General features: G+C 27.0%; 7 protein-coding genes across 7 annotated transcripts; all 7 read left to right on the forward strand.

Moving 5' to 3' along the window:
- Positions 1-1425: 1425 nt before the first annotated feature.
- Positions 1426-3294, forward strand: OCT59_024374 (uncharacterized protein; the record flags this gene model as incomplete). The annotated part of the gene is made up of 2 exons (XM_066135393.1): positions 1426-1921; positions 2075-3294. The coding sequence occupies 2 exons, from the start codon at positions 1426-1428 to the stop codon at positions 3292-3294; spliced, it is 1716 nt and encodes a 571-aa protein (XP_065991419.1).
- Positions 3295-3632: 338 nt separating this feature from the next.
- On the forward strand, positions 3633-4188 carry OCT59_024375 (uncharacterized protein; the record flags this gene model as incomplete). The annotated part of the gene is made up of 3 exons (XM_066135394.1): positions 3633-3878; positions 3970-4042; positions 4127-4188. The coding sequence occupies 3 exons, from the start codon at positions 3633-3635 to the stop codon at positions 4186-4188; spliced, it is 381 nt and encodes a 126-aa protein (XP_065991420.1).
- A 51-nt stretch (positions 4189-4239) lies between these two features.
- Positions 4240-4995, forward strand: OCT59_024376 (uncharacterized protein; the record flags this gene model as incomplete). The annotated part of the gene is made up of 3 exons (XM_025332392.2): positions 4240-4305; positions 4390-4741; positions 4817-4995. 3 exons carry the CDS (start codon positions 4240-4242, stop codon positions 4993-4995), a joined length of 597 nt encoding a protein of 198 aa, XP_025172578.2.
- A 21-nt stretch (positions 4996-5016) lies between these two features.
- OCT59_024377 (uncharacterized protein) lies at positions 5017-5949 on the forward strand (the record flags this gene model as incomplete). Its single annotated transcript, XM_066135395.1, has 1 exon — positions 5017-5949. The coding sequence occupies one exon, from the start codon at positions 5017-5019 to the stop codon at positions 5947-5949; it is 933 nt and encodes a 310-aa protein (XP_065991421.1).
- Positions 5950-7620: 1671 nt separating this feature from the next.
- Positions 7621-9886, forward strand: OCT59_024378 (uncharacterized protein; the record flags this gene model as incomplete). Its single annotated transcript, XM_025327191.1, has 5 exons — positions 7621-7866; positions 7942-8014; positions 8090-8271; positions 8350-8701; positions 8766-9886. 5 exons carry the CDS (start codon positions 7621-7623, stop codon positions 9884-9886), a joined length of 1974 nt encoding a protein of 657 aa, XP_025172577.1.
- Positions 9887-16763: 6877 nt separating this feature from the next.
- On the forward strand, positions 16764-19282 carry OCT59_024379 (uncharacterized protein; the record flags this gene model as incomplete). The annotated part of the gene is made up of 5 exons (XM_025327190.2): positions 16764-17009; positions 17100-17172; positions 17263-17441; positions 17525-17876; positions 17945-19282. The coding sequence occupies 5 exons, from the start codon at positions 16764-16766 to the stop codon at positions 19237-19239; spliced, it is 2145 nt and encodes a 714-aa protein (XP_025172574.1). The 3' UTR covers positions 19240-19282.
- A 3345-nt stretch (positions 19283-22627) lies between these two features.
- On the forward strand, positions 22628-23691 carry OCT59_024380 (uncharacterized protein; the record flags this gene model as incomplete). The annotated part of the gene is made up of 3 exons (XM_066135396.1): positions 22628-22730; positions 22795-22918; positions 23583-23691. The coding sequence occupies 3 exons, from the start codon at positions 22628-22630 to the stop codon at positions 23689-23691; spliced, it is 336 nt and encodes a 111-aa protein (XP_065991422.1).
- Between the last annotated feature and the right edge of the window lie 3631 nt (positions 23692-27322).

Below are 27322 nucleotides of genomic sequence, written 5' to 3' on the forward strand. Positions count from 1 at the left end.
TAAAATTAAATTCTACAACACATTTTATTTTAAAATACTTCTAGAATGAGCAAATTTTTCTTTTCTATAATTAATATGAATAATAACATAATTTGTCCATTAAGTTATATTTACGAATGTTGGTAAATGTACAAATAACGTATATAAGATATATAATATAATTTATGTATATTTTTAATGTACAAGTAATGTATACAAAATGGCAAATCTATTTTTTTATGCATTAACATACATAATTTGTAAATTATTTGTGCTATTTAATGTACATTTTATGAACTCCAAAAAGATACAATCTTAAAATATGAGCAAATAATAGACAAATAATGGACATATATGACGTTATATGGTCAAATTATGTATAACTTATGAACAATTCATTTTTACATGCGCATGTAATTCTACTAAAGTACCAAATTTATGTCAATATAATTTTTAAAAAAGCAAACATTATTATCTTTTTTTTCAACATTTAAGGTAAATAAGCAAGCAAAGTACTTAAGCAGATTATATCAACATAGATAAACCCCATAAAGTTAGGTTTAGAAATTTTGAACATTGTTTAAATTAAACTTAAGTATATCTAACGTACCTACTTATTCGAAACACAGCAGCCGCACATCCCTATAAAAAATGTTTGTTCGATAAATATTCGGAATGGGGTCAATTTTCTGGACACTCGCTCGCTATTATACCATATTTGTTACAATTTAATACAAGATGTAGGGGATTGAGAATTTTTAACCTCATAAAAAACGTACAATATCATGATGAATGTCCAATAAATGTCAAGTAAATGTTCGGAACGGGGTCGATTTCCGAACAAAAAACTGAACAATGTTTGGAAAACATTTTTTATAGGGCGTACAATGTAAAATCTATCCACTGAAATAAACGTAATCTTATGTGTTCTTACATCATTGAAGCTAGTATTGTTTCTAGCGCAATTTTATTACTAAATCTGAAAAAGCAAAATGAAATTATTTTCAATATTTATTTGAATACTAAGTTTAGTTACACGTAATTTTAATGATTTTTTTTTTTTTTAAAAAAAAAGTGATAATTTACATAATAATCTTTCTATTTTCTACGCGTTAATATTTTACATTAATTTCATCTTGGTATAAACGATTCTTTGATTAAAAATCTGCTAAACAATACTTTTCACAGATGAGTTGCTAAATATTAAAAATTTAAATTACCTCGTTGATAACTTTTGATGATGTCATTATTACGGTCCTGCGGTTGATGGACAAATTGTTTGTTTGGTGGTACGCGGCAATAATCGGAGAATAATTTGCACAAAAGGAAAAAAAAAAACAACTCTTTCCCGTGGGAACCAAAATTCTTAGAATTCCGCAGTAAGACTAGTAAAATATTAATAAAAATTTAAATTTTTTGCTTTTTCTTACAAAAAATTATAATAAAATGGAGTCATACCGGGGACAAGAGGAGTTCGAAGAACAGCTCTTAAGAGATGTCAAGACTTTTGTAACAAAAAACTTCAAAGAAGCTCAGTTACGACAAAAAGAGGAGCTGGACGATACCTTCGATAAAATTTTTTTCAGGACGCTTAAAACCCACAGGCTACTAGTCAAAATTAGTGAGATAACAGGTATAAAGGGTGAAAATGTTGAAATAATAGCAAGAAGTATAATGAGGTTTGCATATAGAATACAAAATAACGACGTTCAAAATATTGGAAAACAAAATTCTCGCCTTCGTTCATGGCTGCGCCAAGCGCAGCAAAAAAAAAATCTGACACATGATACAATGCTAAATGCAGAAATTGATAGCGAGTTAAAACACCAATCAAACACGTCCAAGAACAAGGAAAAAAGCAAAAAAAAGAAAAACGTAAAAAAAATTAAAAATAGAATAGTTCAGGAGATTGTACTTCCAACAAAAGCCGATCAGGTCCCAGGTTAGGAGGCGCAAGGAACTCGGTCACGTGACATGCTTTTTTATGATATTCCAGTACGCTATAGCGAGACAGAAGTATGCAACGCAATTAAACAATTAGGAACGGTGCATAGAATTACAATAAAAAAACATTATAAATATCAATCGATGAAAGCCGAGATTTCATTATTAGAAGAATACGAAGATTCGTTCGTGAAAGGAGCGTGGAAAGAAAAGATACTGATTGGAAGCAACGAAAAAAATAAAAAAGTCATTGATGTCCGTTGGTTCCATGGAGACAAGACAGTAAAAGACATAAAGGAAAAATGCAAGTGGAAAGCCTACAAAGTGATTCAAACGAATTACTACCAAGACATAGCGAGAAATAACTTCACCTTCGAATTTGGAAAAACAGCGTGTTTTGGAAATAAGACGGTTTTCTTAGCATATTTCAAAAATAAAGAACAACTCGAAGCAGCGATCGCCATGGATAAAAGTATGGATAACAAATGGGTAATACATGGAAGACGCAATGAGAGTATGGTGAAAATAGCCTCAAAAGAGGTGACAGTCAGATCTCTCATAAGCACATCCCCGGGAAAAACTAACAAAGTAATATCTATTAACAACCATGGATCAACATCAGCTACGCCTAATACTGTCATCCATACAACCACAGAAGAAGTAGTAGATACTGTTAACAAATACAGGAAGAATTTGCTGGATGAAACCGAAACACCTATTCATCCATCAGTAACGCCTACGATAAAAGGTTACACTTCACCGGAGAATGTGGTTAAGATTATTAAAGAATATAGAGGAGAAGTATTTACAGAACATGAAAAAGCACTGATTCAAGAAGAAATTCTTAAAGACTTATCGGAGAAAGAGGAGAAAGAGGCAATGATTGAAAGAAGAAGAGAAGAGCTTACATTAGAGTTTAAAGCGTACGCTCAAAGAATGGAAGAAAGAAGGGAAAAAAAAGAGGAAGAAAAAGGAAAACCGATAAGTAAAATCGTTACGCCTGTGGAATTACATGAATTTGCCAAAGTCAACGCTGATTGTACAGAAAGACTACAAAAGGAGAGTGATCGTCCATATACGCTCTCAAACAATAATCCCTTTTTAAAGGAAGAAGAAGACAAGTCACCTTTATCAGAGTCTTCGGACGATGATGAATGTTTAAAAGATGTCAAAAAGCGTATAAAGAAGAAACAAGGCGCAAGAAGTAGTGATTCGGAAGAAGATTCAACCATAGATAGCTTGAGCGAAGTCGAAAGGAAGACGGAACTCCAACCTGAAACTAAACCCGATACTGATAAAATAAATAAAACACCCCTGGAAGGTTTTAGTAGAGGGTTAAAAAAGGGTAGGAGTAGAATTAAAAAAAAGTAGATTAGGATAGTTTTCATACAGATGTAATAATTTTATTTTAGTTTATCTTTGGTTATGTTTATCCGCGCCTTGGTTAGATAACCCATGGCTTTGGTATGGAGGGGTTCAAGATTGTATGATCTTGAATTTCAAGTATTGTTGTTATAAATTATTATGTATTTGTGATGCGTTACTTTTACTATTAAAATTACTATATACGTTTACCAAAAAAAAAAAAAAAAAAAAATAATTTGCACAAAATACTTAATTGGGGTTATTTTCGTTTCTGTGCGCAATACAACCTTGACCATTCAATTTTATCATTTTTTACCCTTTTTCTGTTAATATTATTATTAAATATGTCTGATAATAAACAAATGAAAAATACAGAAAATACAAATGAATGGATTAACTGGATTGAAGAAGCTGTTGATAAAGAACATTTAAATTATTATCAATACAACCAATTTACTAACATTCAAGAAATTGGTACCGGAGGTTTCGGAAAAGTGTACCGTGCAAATTGGAAAAATACAAAAAAACAATTAGCGTTAAAATCTTTTTTTAATCTTAATCACGTCACCATGAAAGAAATCGTTAGTGAGGTAATTTTATATAATACATTTTTTTTTTTTTACAATATTTTATTTTATCTAGCCTATATTATATTTATTTTTAATATTTGAATTTATTTAGTTAAAAATTCAACGTAAAGTTGATTTTCATAATAATATAATTCGCTGCTGTGGGATAACAAAATTTGAATCAGGTATTAATGAGATACTTTAATAAATAAAATATTCCAAATTTTATTCATAGAATTACATCTCATTAATTATTTCTTTTTTTTTAGAAAATCAAATTAGCAATAATTATATGTTGGTAATGGAATACGCCGACGGTGGTAGTCTTTGAAACTATTTGGAAAAAAACTTTAGTAAGCTCACATGGGACGATAAATTAAATATGGCGTACCAATTAGCTTACGCTGTATCATGCTTGCATAATGAAGGAATCATCCATCGTGACTTGGTAATTTACAAATCATTTATAATAATTTAGTTATAATAATATTATATTTCATTATTTATCTCATTTGCTTTTTCTAATTAATAGCATTCTGGCAATATATTAGTTCATCAAAACACGATCAAATTGGCAGATTTTGGGTTATCAAAAAGAATTGGAGAATCATCCAATTTCCAATCCAAATTATTTGGGATGGTTCCATATGTTGATCCGAAAAGCTTTAACAAACGAAGAAATAATAATAATCAAATGTTTTCATTAAACGAAAAAAGTGATGTTTACAGTCTTGGCGTATTATTATGGGAAATATCTAGTGGGAAACCTCCTTTTTATACTGAAGGTGAACAATATGATGTCAGTTTAATTTTGGATATTTCACAAGGTCATAGAGAAACGGTTATTCCTGATACGCCCGATGATTATGTAGAAATTTATACTAGTAAGTAAAATTAATTTAAGTTTAACTAGAGTATTATTTTAATTAATCTGAAAATTATATTTTTATTTGTTTTAGAATGTTGGGATGGTGAGCCTGATAATCGTCCTATCATATATCAAGTAGTTGATTTGTTAAAAGCAATGATTACAAAAACAGATATAATAACGGAAAATCCTCAATTATCAAATGAACAAGAATTTAATGAGGTCTCCATAAGTACCAATAAATCGGAATCACAAGGAGATTTATCTTAATTTATTCATTATTTTAATAAAATGAATACAAAAGAAATTGAAGATATCATGGCTGTACCAAATGAGCAAGAGAAACTTTCAGCTAAAAAAGTTTTTAACAGAGTAGTTGATGAAACAAATGATCTAATTTTTAAATTAGCAAATAAAGGAATTGAATGGAAATTAATAAAAAAGGAAGTTATTGAATATTTTAATAATTATAATACAAATTCACAAGAAATTTATAATTGGTTATCAAATAATCAAAATAATTCAAATTCAATTTTTTTACTTGGATATTTTAATTATTTTGAAATTGAGACAAGTGAAAATAATGAGAAAGCATTTAAATTATTTATTAATGCATCAGAAAAAAATCATATATTAGCACAATTTTTTGTTGGTGAATGTTATAAAAATGGAAATGGAACTATAAAAAATGAAAAATTAACTTTGGAATATTTTGAAAAAGTGGCTGATAGAAATTATGCAATTGGACAATTAGAAGCTGGTTATTTTTATAAAAATGGAATAGGTATTAAAAAAGATTTAAAAAAGGCTTTTTATTGGTATAAAAAAGCTGCAAATAATGGAAATATAATAGCCATGCATAATTTAGGTAATTGTTATTTACATGGAGAGGGTGCTGAAAAAGATTATAATAAAGCTTTTGAATTGTTCAAGAAATCAGCTGAAGAAAATTATTTTCGTGGAATAACAATGTTAGGATATTGTTATGAAAGAGGTATTGGAACTAAAATTGATAAGCAAAAAGCATTTGAATCATATCAAAAATCGGCAAATTTAGGAAGTTTAGTAGCACAATATAATGTTGGTATTATGTATGAAAGTGGAAAAGGAATTACAAAAGATATAAATAAAGCGATTTATTGGTATGAACAATCTGCCAAACAAGGATATCAAGATGCACAAAATAAATTAGAAATACTTCAAAAAAAAATCAATAATTTATAATAAATTTTCTCTAAATATGATACTTTTTATCATTAAATAGTAAATCGTAAATCATTACATTATTTTTCTTTTATTTATTCAAATAGCGTAAGATATAATAAAAAAAAGAGTCATTATTATAATTTAATAATTATTCCTATTGACAGTATATTTTTTTTTATCATCAAGTTAGCTTGAATACTATATTTACTTGTATGGGATGTATTTAGATCCGATTTTCTGCAAAAAATAATTTTATTATTAGTGTAAGTTTCAATAATAAATTTTTAAACTTTACAAACTTCACAGAAGATACTACTTAATATTTTTCACTATCAGATGTTTTACAAATATTTTTTTGTTTTATTATTCACAGTTTTCAAATTGTTTCTCATTTCTTCGCTTACGGGAAACAAGTTCATTTGAATGTTTTATACAAAGTTGATCATCCACTTGCGATTAAACTGTCAATAAAGAGACTTTAGGACTCTGTCTTGTACTTTTTAAGTGCTAACTTTCAAAACTTTTTCGTTGGAATTTTATAAAAGACACAAGACCCATTATTTCGCTTGCAAAAATCTCTTGCCATTGCAATTGAGAAGTTAAACCTAAAGTCAGATCTGTTAAACTTAGTTGAGAAAGAGTTATTAAGCCAGGACCCAGAAATATATATATATAGGGGTCAGGTGAAAAAAATTTTTTACTATGAGCTGTACGCATTTTTTCAGGGCCGGAATTATGATAATGTCAGTCGGTTACTATAATAGGAAATAAAATTCTGACTGGAATTATCAAAAACTATCATTTTTTTAGTTCAAAATACGTAAACTGAATGTAACATCGGTATCTATTTGTCGATCACATAAAATTAAATCACATGACAAATCAATTTGCCAATCTATGTTTCCGTTTATTATGTCTAGATAGACGTGATTGCATCACATATCAAAAAGAACTTTTTACTTTTTAGACATATGCAACCTCATACAGCCTTTAGAAAAAGACTACACCATTCAAGGCCATCCATGCTAACAATTTATTCAACGAATGGAGAGCCAAACCATATTTTCTACTCATAAATATTTACATCTTGATAAACGATTCTTTGATTAAAAATTTGCTAAACAATATTTTTCACAGATGAGTTACTAAAAATTAAAAAATTAATTTACCTCGTTGTTGTTATAAATATAAAAATTATATTTATTTTAATAGGTATTCTCATGTCATTACTACTATTAAACTACCCCCTAAAAAATTCCAAAATAATCATGGCTAAAAAATTAAAAGAATTTCGTGCGACAATATGACTAGTTTGCACGAACATGTGAAAGTAAACAGTGACGAATAAGGAGGTGATAAAGTGAATAAGATCTTGCCTACTAAAAAAACTAACAACTAAGTCCCTCAGATAAATAGGGGTGTCGGGGTGGGTGTGACAATGTGATGAATTAAAAGTATGTCACGTGATTGCGGAATTTTTCGGGCTAATCGTCATTACTGTGGTACTGCGGTGATGTACAAATGGTGGTACACTAGTACCTGGTGACACTGTTCGGAGAATAAAGTCCATAAAATGCTTAAAATGGAGAGTTATTTTCGTTGCAGTGCGCAATAAAATTTTACAACCTTGACAACCTTGACCGTTCAATTTATATTTTTTAAACTTTTTCCGTCAATATTATTATAAATATGTCCGATAATAAGCAAATGAAAAATACCGAAAATACAAATGAATGGATTAATTGGATCGAAGAAGCTATTGATAAAGAACATTTGAATCATTATGAATATAACCAATTTACTAACATTCAAGAAATTGGTGCCGGAGGTTTCGGGAAAGTGTACCGCGCAAATTGGAAAAATACAAAAAAACAATTAGCGTTAAAAACTTTTTTTAATCTTAATTATGTCACCATGAAAGAAATTGTTCGTGAGGTAATTTACTGTATATATAATATAAGATGTTTTTTAGCCTATATTATTATATTTTAATATTTGAATTTATGTTAGTTAAAAATTCAACGTAAAGTTGATTTCCACGATAATATTATTCGTAGCCATGGAATAACAAAATTTGAATCAGGTATCATAAAGAGATTTTAATAAGTATTATATCTAAATTTTATTCACAAAATTTCATTCCAATTTTTTTTTTCAGACAACAAAATTGGTAATAATAATTATATAATGGTAATTGAATACGCTAACGGTGGTAGTCTTCGAAATTATTTGGAAAAAAACTTTAGTAGGCTTACATGGGACGATAAATTAAATATGGCGTACCAATTAGCTTATGCTGTATCATGCTTGCATAATGAAGGAATCATCCATCGTGACTTGGTAATTTATTTATTATTAATTAACCATTGTTCGTAATACTGTATTTGTATTTATTTATTTAATGTATTGTTTTAATAGCATTCCGGCAATATATTAGTTCATCAAAACATGATCAAATTGGCGGATTTTGGGTTATCGAAAAGAATTGGAGAATCATCCAATTTCCAATCTAAATTATTCGGGATGGTTCCCTATGTTGATCCTAAAAGCTTTAACAAACGAAGAAATAATAATAGCCAAATATTTTCATTAAATGAAAAAAGCGATGTTTACAGTCTTGGCGTATTATTATGGGAATTATCTAGTGGGAAACCTCCTTTTTATACTGAAGGTGAACAATATGATGTTAGTTTAATTTTGGAAATTTCACAAGGTCTTAGAGAAACAGTTGTTCCTGACACGCCCGAAGAATATGTAAAAATTTATACTAGTAAGTAAAATCTTAAATTTGTTATAATTTAAATATTGTTTAATTAATTATATTTGTGCTTTAGAATGTTGGGAGGGTGAGCCAGATAATCGTCCCACTACATATCAAGTAGTTGATTTGTTAAAAGCAATGATTACAAAAACAGATATAATTACGGAAAATCCTCCACTATTAAACGAGCAAGAATTTAGCGAGATTCATTTAAATACCAATAATTTGGAATCACAAGGAGAATTATCCCAACTTATTCAAAATTTCGATAAAATGAACACAAAAGAAATTGATAATAGAGCAGTATCAAATAAGCAAGTAAAACTTCCAACTGAAAAAGATTTTAACAGAATAGTTGATGAAACAAATGATTTAATTTTTAAGTTATATAATAAAGAAATTGAATGGTATTTAGTAAAAGAGCAAGTTATTGAATATTTTAATAAATATAATACAAATTCACAAGAAATTTATAATTGGTTATCAAATAATCAAAATAATTCAATTTCAATTTTTTTACTTGGATATTTTAATTATCTTGGAATTAAGACAAGCCGAAATTATGAGAAAGCATTTAAATTATTTATTAATGCATCAGAAAAATATCATATATTAGCACAATCTTTTGTTGGTGAATGTTATCGATATGGACATGGAACTAAAAAAAATGAAAAATTAGCTTTTGAATATTATAAAAAAGTGGCTAATATTAATTTCACACGTGGACAACTTAGAATTGGTTATTGTTATGAAAATGGAATGGGTACTGAAAAAGATTTAAAAAAGGCTTCTTATTGGTATGAAAAAGCTGCAAATAATGGAAATATAATAGCAATGCATAATTTAGGTGGATATTATTTAAGGGGAGATGGTGTTGAAAAAGATTATAAGAAAGCTTTTGAATTGTTTAAGCAATCAGCCGAAGGAGGACATTCAGGTGGAATTGTAATGTTAGGATATTGTTATGAAAAGGGTGTTGGAACTAAAATTGATAAGCAAAAAGCATTTTATTTATGTCAAAAATCAGCAGATTTAGGTTATGTGTCAGCACAATATAATCTTGGTGCTATGTATGAAAATGGAAATGGAATTACAAAAGATATAAATAAAGCGATTTATTGGTATGAAAAATCTGCCAAACAAGGATATCAAAAAGCACGAAATAGATTAGAAATACTTCAAAAAAATAAATAATTTATAATAGTAAATTACACTCCTGCGCAAAAAGTTTAGGACCACTCTATTTTTAATTATATTAAATAAAATTTTATTCTTAGTTTTTTTTAAAAAAAATTCTTTACATTGTAATTTCTTGAATAAATATAAAAATTATCATATTGATATTTATAAATCATATAATACAAGATTTTTTTCTCAATGACGAATTTTTAACTTTTCAGTAGAGTGATTACAAAAAAATAAGTAATATAAGATTATATTTCAAATTTCGTAAAAATCGAATCAAGAAAGATCGACAATATACAGTATATATGAAAATCATTATTTCGATAAAAAAACAACATTTTGGTAAAGAGCAGTTTATTGACAAAACGCGTAAATCAAAAAATAAGAAATACTTTAATCTACAAAGTCTTCAAAGTCATATTTGTTTTAGGGTAATACAATAGATTACTATAATATTGTTGATTACGGTAGTGTTTCGTAGTATTATTTTTATTATCTTTGATGTTGTAGTAGTAATTAAAGGAGTTGTGGTGGGTTTTTATATAACATTACCGAAGACCATACGAATAGTAGTAGTTATGCGGATAGTTTAGTGAACCTATTTGGGTGAGCAGGATGGTAGATAGTTCTTTTGAACATAAAATCTTAAGTCCCTAATAATATTATAGTATTAGTTCGATCGTGTTCTTTACTAAATGTTATATAATGTAGATCTTTTCCTTTTTTGTAATTTTTCTTATTTCTAAATAAAGTTGACTTCGTTAAAAAAAAAAAATATATATAAATTGTTGATCCTTAATTTCTTGATAACTAACGTTTTTAATACATGGGATAACTTGCCACCGGGATAGTGAAAGAGTACAACAACACAACCGATTATATAATACTTTTTATTATAAGGATGAGGAAGTTTTGTTAAGAAAAATATTACGGAGTTCTTTGAACAGTATGCTTCAAGCGAGCGCAGCAACGATATAAAATCATGTGATCTGGAAGAGAAGATACGCAAATTGAAAACTAAGGTAACCGACAAGGAACAAATAATATTGAAAGAGAGCAAGAGATAACAAGAAAGATGAATTTTTAGTGCATCAAATAGTACAAATGACAAAATTAGTGGAAAGTAAAAAGTTACGGAAATGGAAATTACAAAATTGGAAAATAGTAACAGGGAGTTAGAAGTTGATGTAACAGTCAAAGAACGAACAAATTTAGAGAAAGAAGAAGAAATTCGAGAACTAGAAAAGAAGAAGGAAATAGACACGAGTTTATCTAACAAAAAAGTTAAGGATAGCTTCAAGTCAACAATTTTGAACGAATAAGCTGGAAATATTTTTGTTGAATACGTCGAGGAATCACATGTTGATGTGAAAAAAAGTGAGTCAACATTGTGCTCACTTGAAATTTTTCGTTAGGAAAGCCACTCGTGGAACGGTAGCTAATTGGGATAGTGTCCATATGATAATCATTTGTATGTATTTTAAAATGAATATCATTGGTGCCGATATTTCGATCGGCAAGTTTAAAAAGGAAACTTTTAGATCTGCGGATTTCGTATATCTTGTTACAACCAGCCCGATTAGGACTGGTTACATGAAATTTGTTGAACGAGATACGGAAGGTTTTTCATTATTTACTCTCATCTCTCTCGGAGGACTAAAGGTAAAGAAGAGACCACCGAGTGGTCCTCTCCCCTCAGGTTAAAGGGTTTTTCCAAAAAAAATTTATTTACTGCGGAATTTTAACAAAAAAACGGAAAGGGGAGAGAGTTTTTTTCTCGATTTTCATGGGTATTGGTCGGATGAAGAGAATTTATTATCAAAGTATAGGTCACGTGGAGAGAATGAGCATAAAACGAAGTTATAAATATAAGTCGGTCAAGGCTTAAACTTCGCTTCACAATAATCTATGAAGGACCAATATCACAATTAACAAGAACGGTCATCAGCATTTTTTCCGGATGTTTGATTCTAAGTTAACACCACGGGAGATAAATAAAAAATTTTGTTGGCAAGCATGTAAACAAATTTCTATGGGAAATGAGATAACGGATGGTGAAATTGTGAAAGAATACAACAAGAAATACGGAGGCTTTTTCGGAAAAGTTAGGATCAACAAATTGAAATATATCTTAATATACTTTAACAACGAAAATGATATGATGAACGCGATATACAAATCAGGGATGGAAGATGAGTTAGGAAAAGGATTACAATTGATCAAGATGAGCTTATAGGTAAGGACGGTAATTTCAGGTCTCGGAGGATCCACAAAACGAAGCCAGACAACAAGGTATCTGACAAGTCGAAAGATGAACAAACTCAAGATACAAGGAATAGGTTACGGGGTCCGAAGGAACTTGGAAATGACAAGGTTATAACTTTTAATAAATTGAGTGAGGTTTTTAGTGATAGAATAGATGAATTAACGATAATCAAAGGATATCAACGGATAAGTTATTAAAAGAAAAGAAAGATGAAAAGGTTATAAATGAAACAAAAAGCGTGTTGCGACAGGTCAGGTTACTAGGGGGATTGTGAGAGTGATAATGAATAAAATCTTTTAATGATAGATTATAGTACTATATTAGACGAGATTCAAATTAGCTTAGGTCTTCTATAGTATAGATTCAAATTTTGTATTAGATACTTTATTAACATAATGTATGTATGTACGTTGACTTTGTGGTTGATTACTTTGGTAATTTTTTATGTTTACTTAAAAAATTATAATATATATTTTTTTTGAATATATAAATAAGAATAAAACTTTAATTAATATAATCAAAAATAAAATGGTCCTAAACTTTTTGCCCGGGAGTGTATTTCTAATCATTAAATCAAATCATAAATCAATTAAATAGTACACTACATTATTTTTTTTAATTTAAAAATAGCGTAAGATATAATAAATAAATCTTTAATAATCATTCTTATCGACAGTATATTTTTTATCATCAAGTTAACTTGAATATATATACTTGTATAGGAAGTATTTGGATCAGATTTTCTGCAAAAAGTTATTTTAATATTAGTGTAAGTTTCAATAATAAATTTTAAACAAACTTCACAGAAGATACTTAATATTTTTCACTATCAGATGTTTTACAAATATTTTTTGTTTCATTATTCACAGTTTTCAGATTGTTTCTTATTCCTTCGTTCACAGAAAATAACGAAGTTCATTTGAATGGTTTATACAAAGTTGATCATCCGCGATTAAACTGTCAATAAAGAGACTTACTACTCTGTCTTGTACTTTCTAAGTGCTTCTAAAGTTAACTTTCAAAACTTTTTCAATGGAATTTTATAGTCCACAAAAGACACAAGACCCATTATTTCGCTTGCAAAAATCTCTTGCCATTGCAATTGAGAAGTTTAAACATAAAGTCAGATCTGTTAAACTTAGTTGAGAAAGATTTATTAAGCCAGGACCCAGAAATATATATATATAGGGGTCAGGTGAAAAAAATTTTTTACTATGAGCTGTATGCATTTTTTCAGGGCCAGAATTATGATAATGTCAGTCGGTTACTATAATAGGAAATAAAATTCTGACTGGAATTATCAAAAACTATCATTTTTTTAGTTCAAAATACGCAAACTCAAACCTAATTTGAATTTAACATCGTTATCTATTTGTCGATCACATTAAATTAATCACATGACAAATCAATTAGCCAATCTATGTTTCCGTTTATTAAGTCTAGATAGACGTGATTGCATCAGAACTTTTTAGACATTCCTCTTCGAATGCAACCTCATACAATCTTTGAAAAAGGACTACACCATTCAAGGCCATCCATGCTAACAAGTTATTCAACGAATGGAGAGCAATATCAACAAAAACTATGACATGGTACAAGTTAAGATGCCTATAAAGCAAACAATCATAGAACACTCTTTACATGCCCTAAAAGTTCGATGTATTTTAAAAAATTTACTATTTCAAAATTAATTAATCCCAAAACTCGAAAAAACAGTTAAAGAGATGTGAAAGACATAATCATTGTATCTTTAAGACGCAAAAAACCAAACCAATTACTGACTTGAAGATGTTTTTACAAGTCGCAATCTTTTCTTCGTCCTATATTCTATTTGAAATACAAATTAAATTCAATACCTACACCATCAGAGTATAATTCTTACACCTTATTTCTTTCGCCAACAACACACGTAACCAAATAGAAAGAGCTAGATCAATCTTAGACAGATCGATCGTACGTATTTTCAACCTCAAGTTTGCCCAATTTATCCTCAACACCCAAACAAACGAAAACATTCCTATTCCTAATTGAACTCCTTCACCACAAGCTGTCCGATTAGACAATTTACCTTTTGTTCCTCAAGAACCACTATTATGCACCATTAGCTTCCACTTGATTTTCCCATATCAGATAATGAAGCCGCTTATAAAAGAGCCAAAAACCAAAGAAGCCCAAGACGACGCAGTAACAAAAAAAAAATAGCTGACAAAAGACAGGGAAGATTCTGAGTGGTTTGGGCACGCACCATTTCGCCTTTAGAAATCTAAAGTTGAGAATTTAACGCAATTTCAAAACTTTTGCCATAATACAAATCTTCGAATATCTAATACTGAAATAAAAATTTCAAAACGCAAGATCAAAAACTGGTCTGATTTCAACTTTGCTTACAATCTAACGGCAGAAATAGAATATTGTTCAAACACCTCAGATGATATGAAATTGCTTGAATTTAGAACAATTAAACGCAATATAAAACGGACAGTGTCCAACTTAGGGATTGGAATCGAAAATCGAATCTTTTCAAGATTTTTCTTATAGACGACCAACCTAACTTTGAATCAGTTTCTAATTTCAGCAAAAATAATCAGCACTTGGCCGTCATGAAAAATTACTTTGGAGTCAGGTTAACTTATATGTAAAAAATTGCTGAGAATCGATTCTCGAGAATCGACTTTACTAATCGATTCCAATCCCTATTTCAAAGAAGATTTGCCTTTCGATGCTCTGATGACCATCGACATCCTTCTTCATGTCAATCTTAAATTTTTTATTTTATTTTACGTATTCATTTTAGTCATCATTAACACTAATCGTAGACAACCCATACTGCATTTTTAATTTAAAACAACTTAGAATAGTGTGACCTGACAGGATTTACGTAAGGCATTCCTTTTTTAGGTTTGAAAGAAAAATCCAGGCTTTGATAATATAGCCACCTAAGACGGCACTTCCTTATGGAGGCTTTGTAGGTTATCAAAACTAGAAGTAGATACGAGTCATTAATATAACTTAGATAGTTTGATTTCTCTTATACTTAGTTTCGATAATAATAAATAAATAATATCAATAATATTTTTAATTTTTATCAGTTAATTTTCGATGATAATATTTACCACTTATTTACCAAAGTATTACGAATTCGAAAAAGTGACATCAATAATTTCATGAGATCGTCTGAATATATATATATATATATATATATCACATCGTCAGTTTTATTCTAGCAAATCACAGGTTTCTGCAATGTATTTCTCTTTTAAATTATAATTTTTTCAAAATTCATATGAAGATTTGATTCATTTTTCCGAAAATTTAATTAATTAAGAATAAAAAAAAGATTTAAAATTTTTATATGAAAGTAATATTTTTATAAAATATAAAAATATTATAAATCACGTTCCATCACACACTACTATCTGAAGTAAAAAGAAGTCGTCGCTAACGTACAATGTAAAATCCAACCCTATAAAAAATTTTCAGAAAAATGATCACGTGTCTTGGTTTCTTCAGAATAAAAACTAGAAAAATGATTATTTATCGAAGTTTTTTCCAGAATTTTTTATAGGGCAAAATCGACTAACTGAAATAAACGTAATCTTATGTGATTTTATATTATTGAAGCTACTACAGTCAACTCTTAATATAACGAAGTTGGCGTCCGGCCTTCGTTATAGGAATATTCGTTAATATGATGGGAAAATCTGGTATAACCCGGAAAATTTTTGTATATTATGGTATATTGTCGTATAATAATTGTATTTTATAATGCAAAAACGCAAGTTACACAAAATATCTTCGTTATATTTCGTTATAAAAAAAAATTCGTTATTAAAAGGGGCATTTTTCATATACGGTTTATAAAATTTACTTCGTTAAACGGTATACGGCATTTAATAGTAAAATTCGGTATAATGAGATTTTTTTCATCTGTACCACACTGAAGATCCGTTATATTGTAAAATTCGTTATATCAAAATTCGTTATAAGAAGAGTTGACTGTAGTATTGTTTCTAGCTTAGATTTATTACTAAATATCTATGAAAAAGTAAAACACAATTATTTTTCAATATATATTTGAACACTGAGATTAATTACACGCAAAGAAAAAAAAAAAGATAATTTAAATAATAATAAAAAAAAATATTTATCTATTTTCTACTCGTAAATGTTTTAATTTAATTCACATCTTGGTAAACGATTCTTTGATTAAAAATCTGCCAAACAATATTTTTTTTCAAAGACGAGTTACTATAAAATATTAAAATTTAATTTACTTCGTTTATAATTTTGTTAAAATTTTTTTTTTTCTGTAACCGACAAAAATTTCGCGATCATGTGATCGAGGTTAAATGTGTCAATTTTTATTCACTTTTTATTTGTCACCGGATATTTTTACGTGTTGCCGTGCCAAAAATCACGTGATCACAAAATTTTAGTTTTGCGGTACTGCAGTTGATGTACAAATTGGTGAGTGACACTGTGCGACAATAATCGGAGAATAAATTGCATAAAATACTTAAATTGGAGTTATTTTCGTTGCAGTGCGCAATAAAATTTTACAACCTTGACCGTTCAATTTTATCATTATTTAACCTTTTTCTGTCTATATTATTATTAAATATGTCTGATAATAAACAAATACAAAATAGTGAAAATACAAATGAATGGATTAATTGGATTGAAGAAGCTATTGATAAAGAACATTTAAATTATTATGAATATAACCAATTTACTGACATTCAAGAAATTGGTGCTGGAGGTTTTGGAAGAGTGTACCGTGCAAATTGGAAAAATACCAAAAAACAATTAGCGTTAAAATCTTTTTTTAATCTTAATAATATCACCATGAAAGAAATTGTTTGTGAGGTAATTAATTATATAATACATTTTTTTTTTACAATATTTTTTTTTATCCAGCATATATTATATTTATTTTTAATATTTGAATTTATTTAGTTAAAAATTCAACGTAAAGTTGATTTTCATGATAATATAATTCGTTGCTGTGGAATAACAAAATTTGAATCAGGTATTAATAAGAAAGATACTTTAATAAATAAAATATTCCAAATTTTATTCATAAAATTACATTTCATTAATTGTTTCCTTTTTTTTTTAGAAAATCAAATTAGCAATAATTATATGTTGGTAATGGAATACGCCGACGGTGGTAGTCTTCGAAACTATTTGAAAAAAAACTTTAGTAAACTCACTTGGGACGACAAATTCAATATGGCGTACCAATTAGCTTACGCTGTATCATGCTTGCATAATGAAGGGATCATCCATCGTGACTTGGTAAATTTATTTATTATTATTTAATCATTGCTCGTAACACTATAGTATTTGCATTTACTCATTTAATATATGTTTTTTAATAGCATTCTGGCAATATATTAGTTCATCAAAACACGATCAAATTGGCAGATTTTGGACTATCAAAAAGAATCGGAGCTTCATCCAATTTTCAATCCAAATTATTTGGAATGGTTCCTTATGTTGATCCTAAAAGCTTTAGCAGACGAAGTAATAATAATAACCAAATGTATACATTAAATGAAAAAAGTGATGTTTACAGTGTTGGCGTATTATTATGGGAAGTATCAAGCGGACGACCTCCTTTTTATGCTGAAGGTGAAGAATATGATGTTAGTTTAATTTTGGAAATTTCACAAGGTCTTAGAGAAACGGTTGTCCCTGATACACCTGATGAATATGTAAAAATTTATACTAGTAAGTAAAATTTTAAATTTATTTTAACTTAAATATTTTCTAATTAATAAATTATATTTGTGTTTTAGAATGTTGGGATGGTGAACCTGATAATCGTCCTACCATATATCAAGTAGTTGATTTACTAAAAGCAATAATTACAAAAACAGATATAATAATGGAAAATCATCAATTATTGAATGAAAAAGAACTGAATGAGGTTCCTTTAAGTACCAATAATTCAGAATCACGAGGAGAATTATCCCAACTTATTCAAAATTTTAATGAAATGAATACAAAAGAAATAGATAATATAATAATGGAAAATCCCCAATTATTGAATGAGCAAGAACTTAATGAGGTTCCTTTAAGTACCAATAATTCAGAATCACGAGGAGAATTATCCCAACTTATTCAAAATTTTAATGAAATGAATACAAAAGAAATTGATAATATAGCAGTAGTAAATGAACAAGAGAAATTTTCAACTGAAAAAGATGTTAACAGAATAGTTGGTGAAACAAATGATTTAATTTTTAAACTATATAATAAAGGAATTGAATGGAAATTAATAAAAGAGCAAGTTATTGAATATTTTCATAATTATAATACAAATTCACAAGAAATTTATAATTGGTTATCAAATAATCAAAATAATTCAAATTCAATTTTTTTACTTGGATATTTTAATTATTTTGGAATTGAGATAAATAAAAATAATGAGAAAGCATTTAAATTATTTATTAATGCATCAGAAAAAGATCATATATTAGCACAATTTTTTGTTGGTGAATGTTATTTTTATGGACATGGAACTATAAAAAATGAAAAATTAGCTTTTGAATATTGTGAAAAAGTGGCTGATAGAAATTATGCAACTGGACAATTAGAAGCTGGTTATAGTTATGAAAATGGAATAGGCATTGAAAAAGATTTAAAAAAGGCTTTTTATTGGTATGAAAAAGCTGCAAATAATGGAAATATAATAGCTAAGCATAATCTTGGTGATTGTTACTTAAATGGAAATGGTGTTAAAAAAGATCATAATAAAGCTTTTGAATTGTTCAAGCAATCAGCTAATGGAGGATATTCAAGTGGAATCTTAATGTTAGGATATTGTTATGAAGAAGGTATTGGAACTAAAATTGATATGCAAAAAGCATTTGAGTTATATCAAAAATCAGCAAATTTAGGAAATGAGATAGCACAATATAATATTGGTACTATGTATGAAAATGGAAATGGAATTACAAAAAATAAAGATAAAGCGATTTATTGGTATGAAAAATCTGCCAAACGAGGATATCAAGATGCACAAAATAGATTAAAAATACTACAAAAAGAATCAACAATTCATAAAATAAAATCTTTATTTTTTAAATGATAAAATGTAAATCAATTTTTTTTAATTTTTAATTAAAAATCATTCTTATCGCAAGTATTTTATTTTTATTTTCAAGTTAACTGAATATATATATTTTTCTTTTAAATTAAAACGCCCGTTCTAGGATTACAAAATCCATGAGGATTTGATTCATTTTTCCGAAATATTTTTGAAATGATTGTATATATGAAAGAAAGATAATGGTAATTAAAGCAGTACTTTTTATATTCAAAGAAAAAAAATAATAATTTAAAACTTTATGTAAAAGAAATTTTTACAATATATAAAAATATTATAAACCACGTGTACAAAGTATTTTTCACATAATGGTAAACTTGAAATTAAGAATTAATGAATGTGACAAAACAAAAAAAAACCAAAAAAAAAAATCCACTGCTTTCGCACTTTATGATAATAGTAACTAACTACGACTCCGAAAAGCCAGAAAAGTTTTATAACACCCTTAATACTTTTTTTTAATCACTCAAACCCTTTTACTACTATTGTATTTTCATTACAAAAAATTCTTAGTAGAGTTTAAGGAACAATAACAAGTAACAACTCACAAACATGAAAAGTTTTGTATGATGAATAAATTTAAATTTTGAAATATAAATTGTAATGTCAAATTTACGTAACATAATATTTGAAATATAAACTGTAACAACGGTAGTGTTATTTGTGTTATTTACATAATATTTATATCTAATCAATTTGGAATATAAACAATTATTAATCACTTCAATATATTTGTGGCAATTATTTATAACGTTTTTCTAACGTTTCTTTACTAGTTCTGAATACAGCGGTAAAATCTTGATAAAGTTACAAGTCTTCAAGAATTAAATACTACCTTAAAAAATTATCAGTTTAAAATATTGAAAATAAATCCCTGAACACAAAAAAATTATTAGGGAAGATACTCATTTTTTACTTACAAATTGCAAGTTACAGGATATTGATCATATTGGCAAAAGGTTCTGAGTGAATGGAGTTCTCTCCTTCCACCATGTAAGTCATTATTTTGATAGAATTTAAATTTTTTTTTTTTTTAAAGAAAAATATAAATTTTGATAAGGCCATACAAACTTGATTTTATGGTTTTCATGATATAAAAATTTCATCAATAACCCGGCAACCCGGCTTTTAATTTTTTTTTTCAAAAATTTTATATGCGAAATTTTTTTTCAATATTTAAAAAATTCTCACCCGGCATAGCAATAATATAAAAATTTTTTTTTTAAGACTTAACAAAACTGACCCGGCCGGACTATGAAAACCATTTTTACCACTTTGTGTCGCCTAATTGCAATTAATAAAAAAATTTTTTATTAAATATTTGTATTTCTTTTAATTAAATATAAATTTACATTTTCATTACTTTCCTTCCCATTCATATATTACTAATATAACCACTTTATAATATATAAATGAACGTGCAAAATGTCATAGGAAATTGAACTAAAGGAAAGTTAATTTGCAATTGAGCAAATATATTTTTTTTATTTCTTGTTTCAAAAAGCAATTAGTCTGGGTTAACGAAATTTTGTCAGAAATCATATTGGTCCAAAATTTTTTTTCTTAAATAAAAGAAGTTATTTGATTATTAATTATTAAGTAGATGTCATTATTGCTAGGGTATCCAGGCTCGTGCAATGCAAAATAAAAATGCTAAAATAATATAAATTACGCAAGATTTATTTTATCTTAAAACTAGCTGAAATCTGTTGTGTTGCAACAGAAATAATAGAGTTCAAATCAACATGATGAAATTTCTGATATAATTTAGGAAAATTAGTTATTATCTGTTATATAATATTAATTTAAGAGTTTTTATTTATTTATAATTTGTTGAATGATAAATAAATTCTTGATTAAAATTTAATATAAAATAATTATAATAATAAAAAATATTAAAAATAAGTATTAATTGTACTAATTGTTTAAAAAGTATATATAATTTAGAAAATTAATTTTTTGGCTGGATATTTTTTAAAAATCATATTTATTCTAACTAAAAAAAATCATATAAAATATATTTATTCAATAAAATAAAATATCTATAACGATTACATCGGTACCGACCCAATCCAAACCTAAAGGGCAGAAGAACAAAAATAAATTAATAAACTGGGAATGGATAAACCAAACTTTTTCGTTAGATATCCTGAAATGAAAAATTTAGTATTTTTTATTTTTATGGATTAGCTTTTACATTTAACCTAACAATAATTTCCGATTTGATCAAATAAACACTCGTATATTATTAGTGCAGTATATTGTTAGTGCAGATAAAATTAACCTTTAAATCTTGTTTTTTTTCCATTTTTAATTTATTCTTTTCTCTTTTTCGTAATAAAAAGGAGTTGGCTTAAAATAATTCAAAATAAAAATGGAAATCACTCACCATTGTTGCTTTATCTTTTTTTCACTTAAAAAAAAAATATTCATCTCAAAAATCATCATCTTTTTGCAAAAGAAAATTCTCAATATTTCATATATTTCATTTTCATTTTAATTAATTACTTATATTAATATTTTTATTAATGTTATAATAGTCGTTATGGACAATTATAACATGAACCATAGAGAAATACAACATTCAAGTAAAGGTATAAAGCGTAAAATTTCCTGATATGGAATTTCTATAGATTCAAATTAAAAATATAATATATTTTAAAGTATTAAATAGTAATGAATTTTATTATATAAAATGATCAATATTAAACTTGAAGCGTGATTTTATATTTCAAAATCTTACTAACTAGGAAACGGAAACCGCTGTTAAGTCCTAATTGCCATTTAATTACTAATATTTACTGAGGAATGGTCGTAAAAAGTTTAGCTTTCAATAAGCACGCAAATAGACTAGTAACCTGCACTTCAGTAGTCTTGTACGGCCATCATCCAAGAGATATTGGAATTTTTTAATTGCAGATTAATAAATAACGAAAATTCAATATATGATATGAACATTTTTCCTGTATTAAAAATATCATCAATATTTGAACGTCTGATTGTAAAAATTTTCAGGACGATTTGGAAAGTAACATCATACGAATAAGAAAGGTTATTGGCTCAACCGTGTTGAACTTCATAATAATGATAATAATGATAATATTAATCGTTTACAGCTCTTTTGTCCAAATTGGAATTTGGAACGTATGGTAATCACAGCATGTAATTGTCATTTAATCTATTGAAGATTTTCTCAAGCGAAAATCCCGGTATTATTTGATTGTGAATAATCAAAATACAAATATTTAAATGGAGCATCTCTTTTTTCTTTCTTTTTTTTAAAAAAAATTAATTAGTTAATAATATAAACCAAAGTTTATTTAATATCTATTTTGTAATAAGTGAAAATGACAGATTCAGCCGCGCTGTAATGGATCGTTCGGTTATTACTTATGATGATTATTCAAAGAGAGGATACGATGGATGCTCTCAATCGGATCAAAATGTTCTTTATCGATCTCATTTAATTGGCGGTAAGTTCCAACATTTAATGAAGGTGCGTGTTAATTCAGGTTCATTAAATTTTGACACTCTAAGTGCAAGTTCTTTTAAAAAATGATGATATACCATTAGGTCAAAAAATAACAAACTATCATCGTCAACATAATATTTTTGAAGACAAACAAATGTGCATGATCGTTAAAGCAATGAACGGAAAACTGTAGAAATTGAAGTCGAGTCAATTGATACAATTGATCAATTGAAAGACAAAATTTATGAAGGATGTATACCAGATCAGCAAAGATTAATCTAAGCTGGTAGGCAACTTGAAGATTCCCGTACTTTGGCGGATTACAAAATAAATGATAGGTCCACGTTACCTTTAAAATTAAGATTAAGTGGAGGTGGTTGTCTTCCCACCTTTTTTATTCGTCCGAATATGCTTGCCCCAAGATTTTACGCAAATTGATGATAAAGGTTTAACTTTTATGCGAGGAAATTTTGAATATAAGCGACCTTGTGGTTGGAAAAGAATTGCTCTCAATGTATGAAGATAACATTTGGCTTGGAGTTGATGAAGAAAAGCAATCTATAACAAGATCAGTACAAAATGAATGGTTAGGTATTCTTTGATATGCATGTATTTTATTTATTTATTTAATATCTTTATGTGTTAATATAATATTTTATAAATTTAATAGTTTATCCTGGAACTGCTAGAAATAACTGCAAATCGATTGCTGAAGATTAGTATCGCTTGTGTAAGGGTAAACGATTTGCATTTGGACATTGAACTTATTCTACTTCAGATATTGATGTTGCATATTTATACGCTACTAAATTTACTCATGAAGGAAATAATTATAAATCGTGTTTCAAAATAGGATTAATCCAAACGGCTTAGACAAAGTTTCGAAGGAAGAAACTGGAGTTGGTGAATATTGGATTTCACCTGTAATAGCGATTATTGAGATAGTTTTGAATAAATCATGAAAAAAAAAAAATAGATTGCATTACTTTTTAACATTATTCAAATGTAAAAGAGCTTTTTGGAGCGTAATTTCAGTACCGCTGTGGAAAATAAATTGATTTCCATTGTTTAATAAGCAAAGTCATTCAGGGGGTTGAAACTATTTACATTTCAATTTTTATGACTATGGATAAATACTCATGAAATAAGTATTTTTCATAGTATTAATTCTCGATATCATATAAATTTGAATGTCTTATTTTTTATTATAAATGAACAGACATTCCATATATTTTACATTTTATAATCCTAACTCCCCTTTAAACATGAAACTCTTAATGACGAAAGTATAAAAATCAGATTAACATAAATTGTTACTATAATAGTAATATTCTAATTTTGGAATTTTTTTTATCCTCATTGATACGTATAATACAAATAACGTTGTCAATAGCGCCAAATAATTTTTTAAAAACTCGGAAGCGATTTAATAATTTAAATATCTGATGAAGATTCTGATAAATATTCTAATTTGGAAAGCATCAGCCATAAAATTCTTACTGTGATAAAGTTATACTAGTGGAAATAACTGAATGATATGATAAGTTTATCAAAGACACAATTTATAGTCTGATGACCGGTTTTATAATTTCAAAATTCTTGAGTAGGTACCATTTTGATCGATTTGAAGACATAAAACAAATTGGTGATGATGGATTTGCAAAGTATATTCTGCAACATGGAATGACGGTAAATCAGAATATTATAACAACATGATGATAGTTAGAAAAACAAGAGCCTCGTCCTATGAAAGTTAAATGGATCACAAAATATGTCATAAATGAGACATGTTTAATTAATAAGATAAACATATATTTATTATTAATGACATAGTAATTTGCTTAATTTTGATGTAAATGAAATCTTTAAAATATATTGGGAACATTTACAACGACTGTTAGATCATTACGGTTTCATGGAATAACCAAATATGATTATTTTAGAATTTGCTAATAAAAGAAATTTAAGAAGTGATCTTTCAAGTAATTTCAATAAAATTTCATGGAAAACCAAAATTAATTATTTCAGTTGTGTAGATTATTTCCTGTTAATCCATCTATTATTACTTCATACTTTGATGATGGGTACTATTGACAATATCATTTCAATATTTAATCTTATAATTAATAATTTTATTATCAATAGGTAATACAAATAATAGAATATGTTTTATTTTGAATTCTTAAATTTTACATTAATTTTATTCCCGTTTATTCATGATAAATAACAGATGAATATCAATATTAATGAGAATGGGTTTGATTGTTATTTACATTTTTCTTCATTTATTATTACTTTTTTAGAATTATTATTTAAATTTATGTGTACAAATTGCAATCCTTATGACTTGAAAACAATAAATAAAATGCTAAAACCTGACCTTTATGTTAATCATAGAATAAGATATTTATTAAAATACAAAAAAAAATGTAAACATCCTAAATGTAATCATAATCATAACCACTTGTTGTACGAACCAGGATTTACATACATATTTGAATCCCAACGCTAATTTGAGATTGATTTATTCTGCTCTTCAAAGTTCAAAGTTAAAGACACTTAATAATCTTCGTTTTTTATCAAATTACGATAATTGCATTTGCTTCATCTAACTGAGGTGAATCCAATTTTCAAAATTTTATATTCCTGCGACCATTAGGTTATGATAGAATTTTAGACATTAAAAATAACATATACTTAAGATTAAGCACCTCTATAACAAAAAAAGGGTATTTAATAACGGCCAAATACGGTATATTACGAATTTTAATCGATCGATTTAGTATGACGATTTAAATAACATGAGACGATATAAAGTATATAACGATTTAAATAATGCGGAAAATAAATTACCAAATCATGATGCACTATTCCCTCATTATGTAAACATAACACAACGTGAGCCAACAGATACGATAAATCACATTTATCATTTTAAGTAAAGTTTTTAAAATTCTTCAATTAGTCTTGAAGGGTACCTCTATCAGCCAGCATATTCTATTACTAATAAATAAATAATTAAAAATTATTAAAATTTAAATAATATATAAATATACCTTATTCAAGAATGCTTTCTGAATTTTCATTTTTGGATAAGTCTGGATAATTCTCAACTGTAAATATTCATAATAAACTTTTGTGGTAAGATTATGCACTAAATTTTTATCTTTAAAATATAAATGCGCTGTTTTTAGTACATTTAAAAATGTAGAAAATACAGTAGATAACGTTATATTAATTAAATTATATAATTTTATTAGAATACGTACCAAATTATGTTAATGTAAGTGCATCATTACATTTAAGTAATCGTAGTACGGTACCTAAGCAGATTATTAAAAGAAAACTACTTAAGTATAATTTAAACAATTTAAACAAACGTTTACTAAATTTAAGTATATAAGTATATTTAACGTACTTACTTGGCTGAAACATAGCCGCACTAATCTATCATTATTAATCCATCACTACTACCTTGAAATAAAAAGAAGTCATCTCTAACGTACAATGTAAATTCAAAATCGACTCAATGAGATAAGTGTGTTTCTATATTATTGAATCTAGTATTGTTTCTAGCTTGGATTTTGTTTATGAAATATAAAAGTAATTATTATTCAATATTGTTTGAATACTAAGATTAATTACACACAATTTTAATACTTTTTTTTAAAAAAAAATTACTAAATTAAATCACGAATAAAAAAAAATTTTATGCGTAAATTTTTCTATTTTCTACTCGTAAATGTTTTTTAATTTAATTCACATCTTATTTTGGCAGATTTTTAATCGAATCGTTTTTACCAATATTTTTCCAGCAGGCTCGTCTTTCTTTTAAATATTTTATTTTATATAATTATAAATTATTAAAACTTATGTCAAGAAAATGGAGTCAACAAAAAAAATTACAATAAAATAATAATTAATGAACAATTAAAAAAATAGTAGCAAAAAAAGTACACTTTTTTATTAGTTTATTCAACAAAATGTATAATAATAATAATAAATAATCAAAAGTAAAAAAAAATAAAAAATTAATTAAAAAAGATTGATTTTCGAAAAAAAAAAGATTATATAAATAGGTATTGAGATAAAAAACAAAAATGAAAAAAAATAATTGAAAAAAATTAAGCCAAATAATTAAAAAATACTTTTTTCGGGTTGAAAAAAAAGAACCAAAAAAAAAAATAGAAAAATAAATTATAAAAAAAGAACAATATTAAGATAAGTATTAATTATACTAAAAATATTTTATTTATTCCTGATCACCAAAAGGTGAAAAAGCAAAATAATTTTTTAAAAAATTATTAAGGAAAAAAAGATATTCAGCAATGTCAATACGATCACTGATCCAAACCTAAAGTGGAAAAGAACAAAAAAAAGGGAATCTTTAAAGAAAAAAGAAAAATAATTAAATAATTAAAAATCCGGTTTAAAAAACCGTGAAAGAAAAAAAAAATATTATAAAGAACCCAGACTTAAAAGAACCGGAAGAAAGGGAAAAAATTTTTTAAAAAATTCTGGCCGCCGTCATCTTGGTTTAACCGTTACAAAAAAAAAAAATTCCAGTTTAATAGGAAATGAATAAATTCAGTT

Source organism: Rhizophagus irregularis, chromosome 4, assembly GCF_026210795.1.
Source record: "Rhizophagus irregularis chromosome 4, complete sequence".
Taxonomy (NCBI): domain Eukaryota; kingdom Fungi; phylum Glomeromycota; class Glomeromycetes; order Glomerales; family Glomeraceae; genus Rhizophagus; species Rhizophagus irregularis.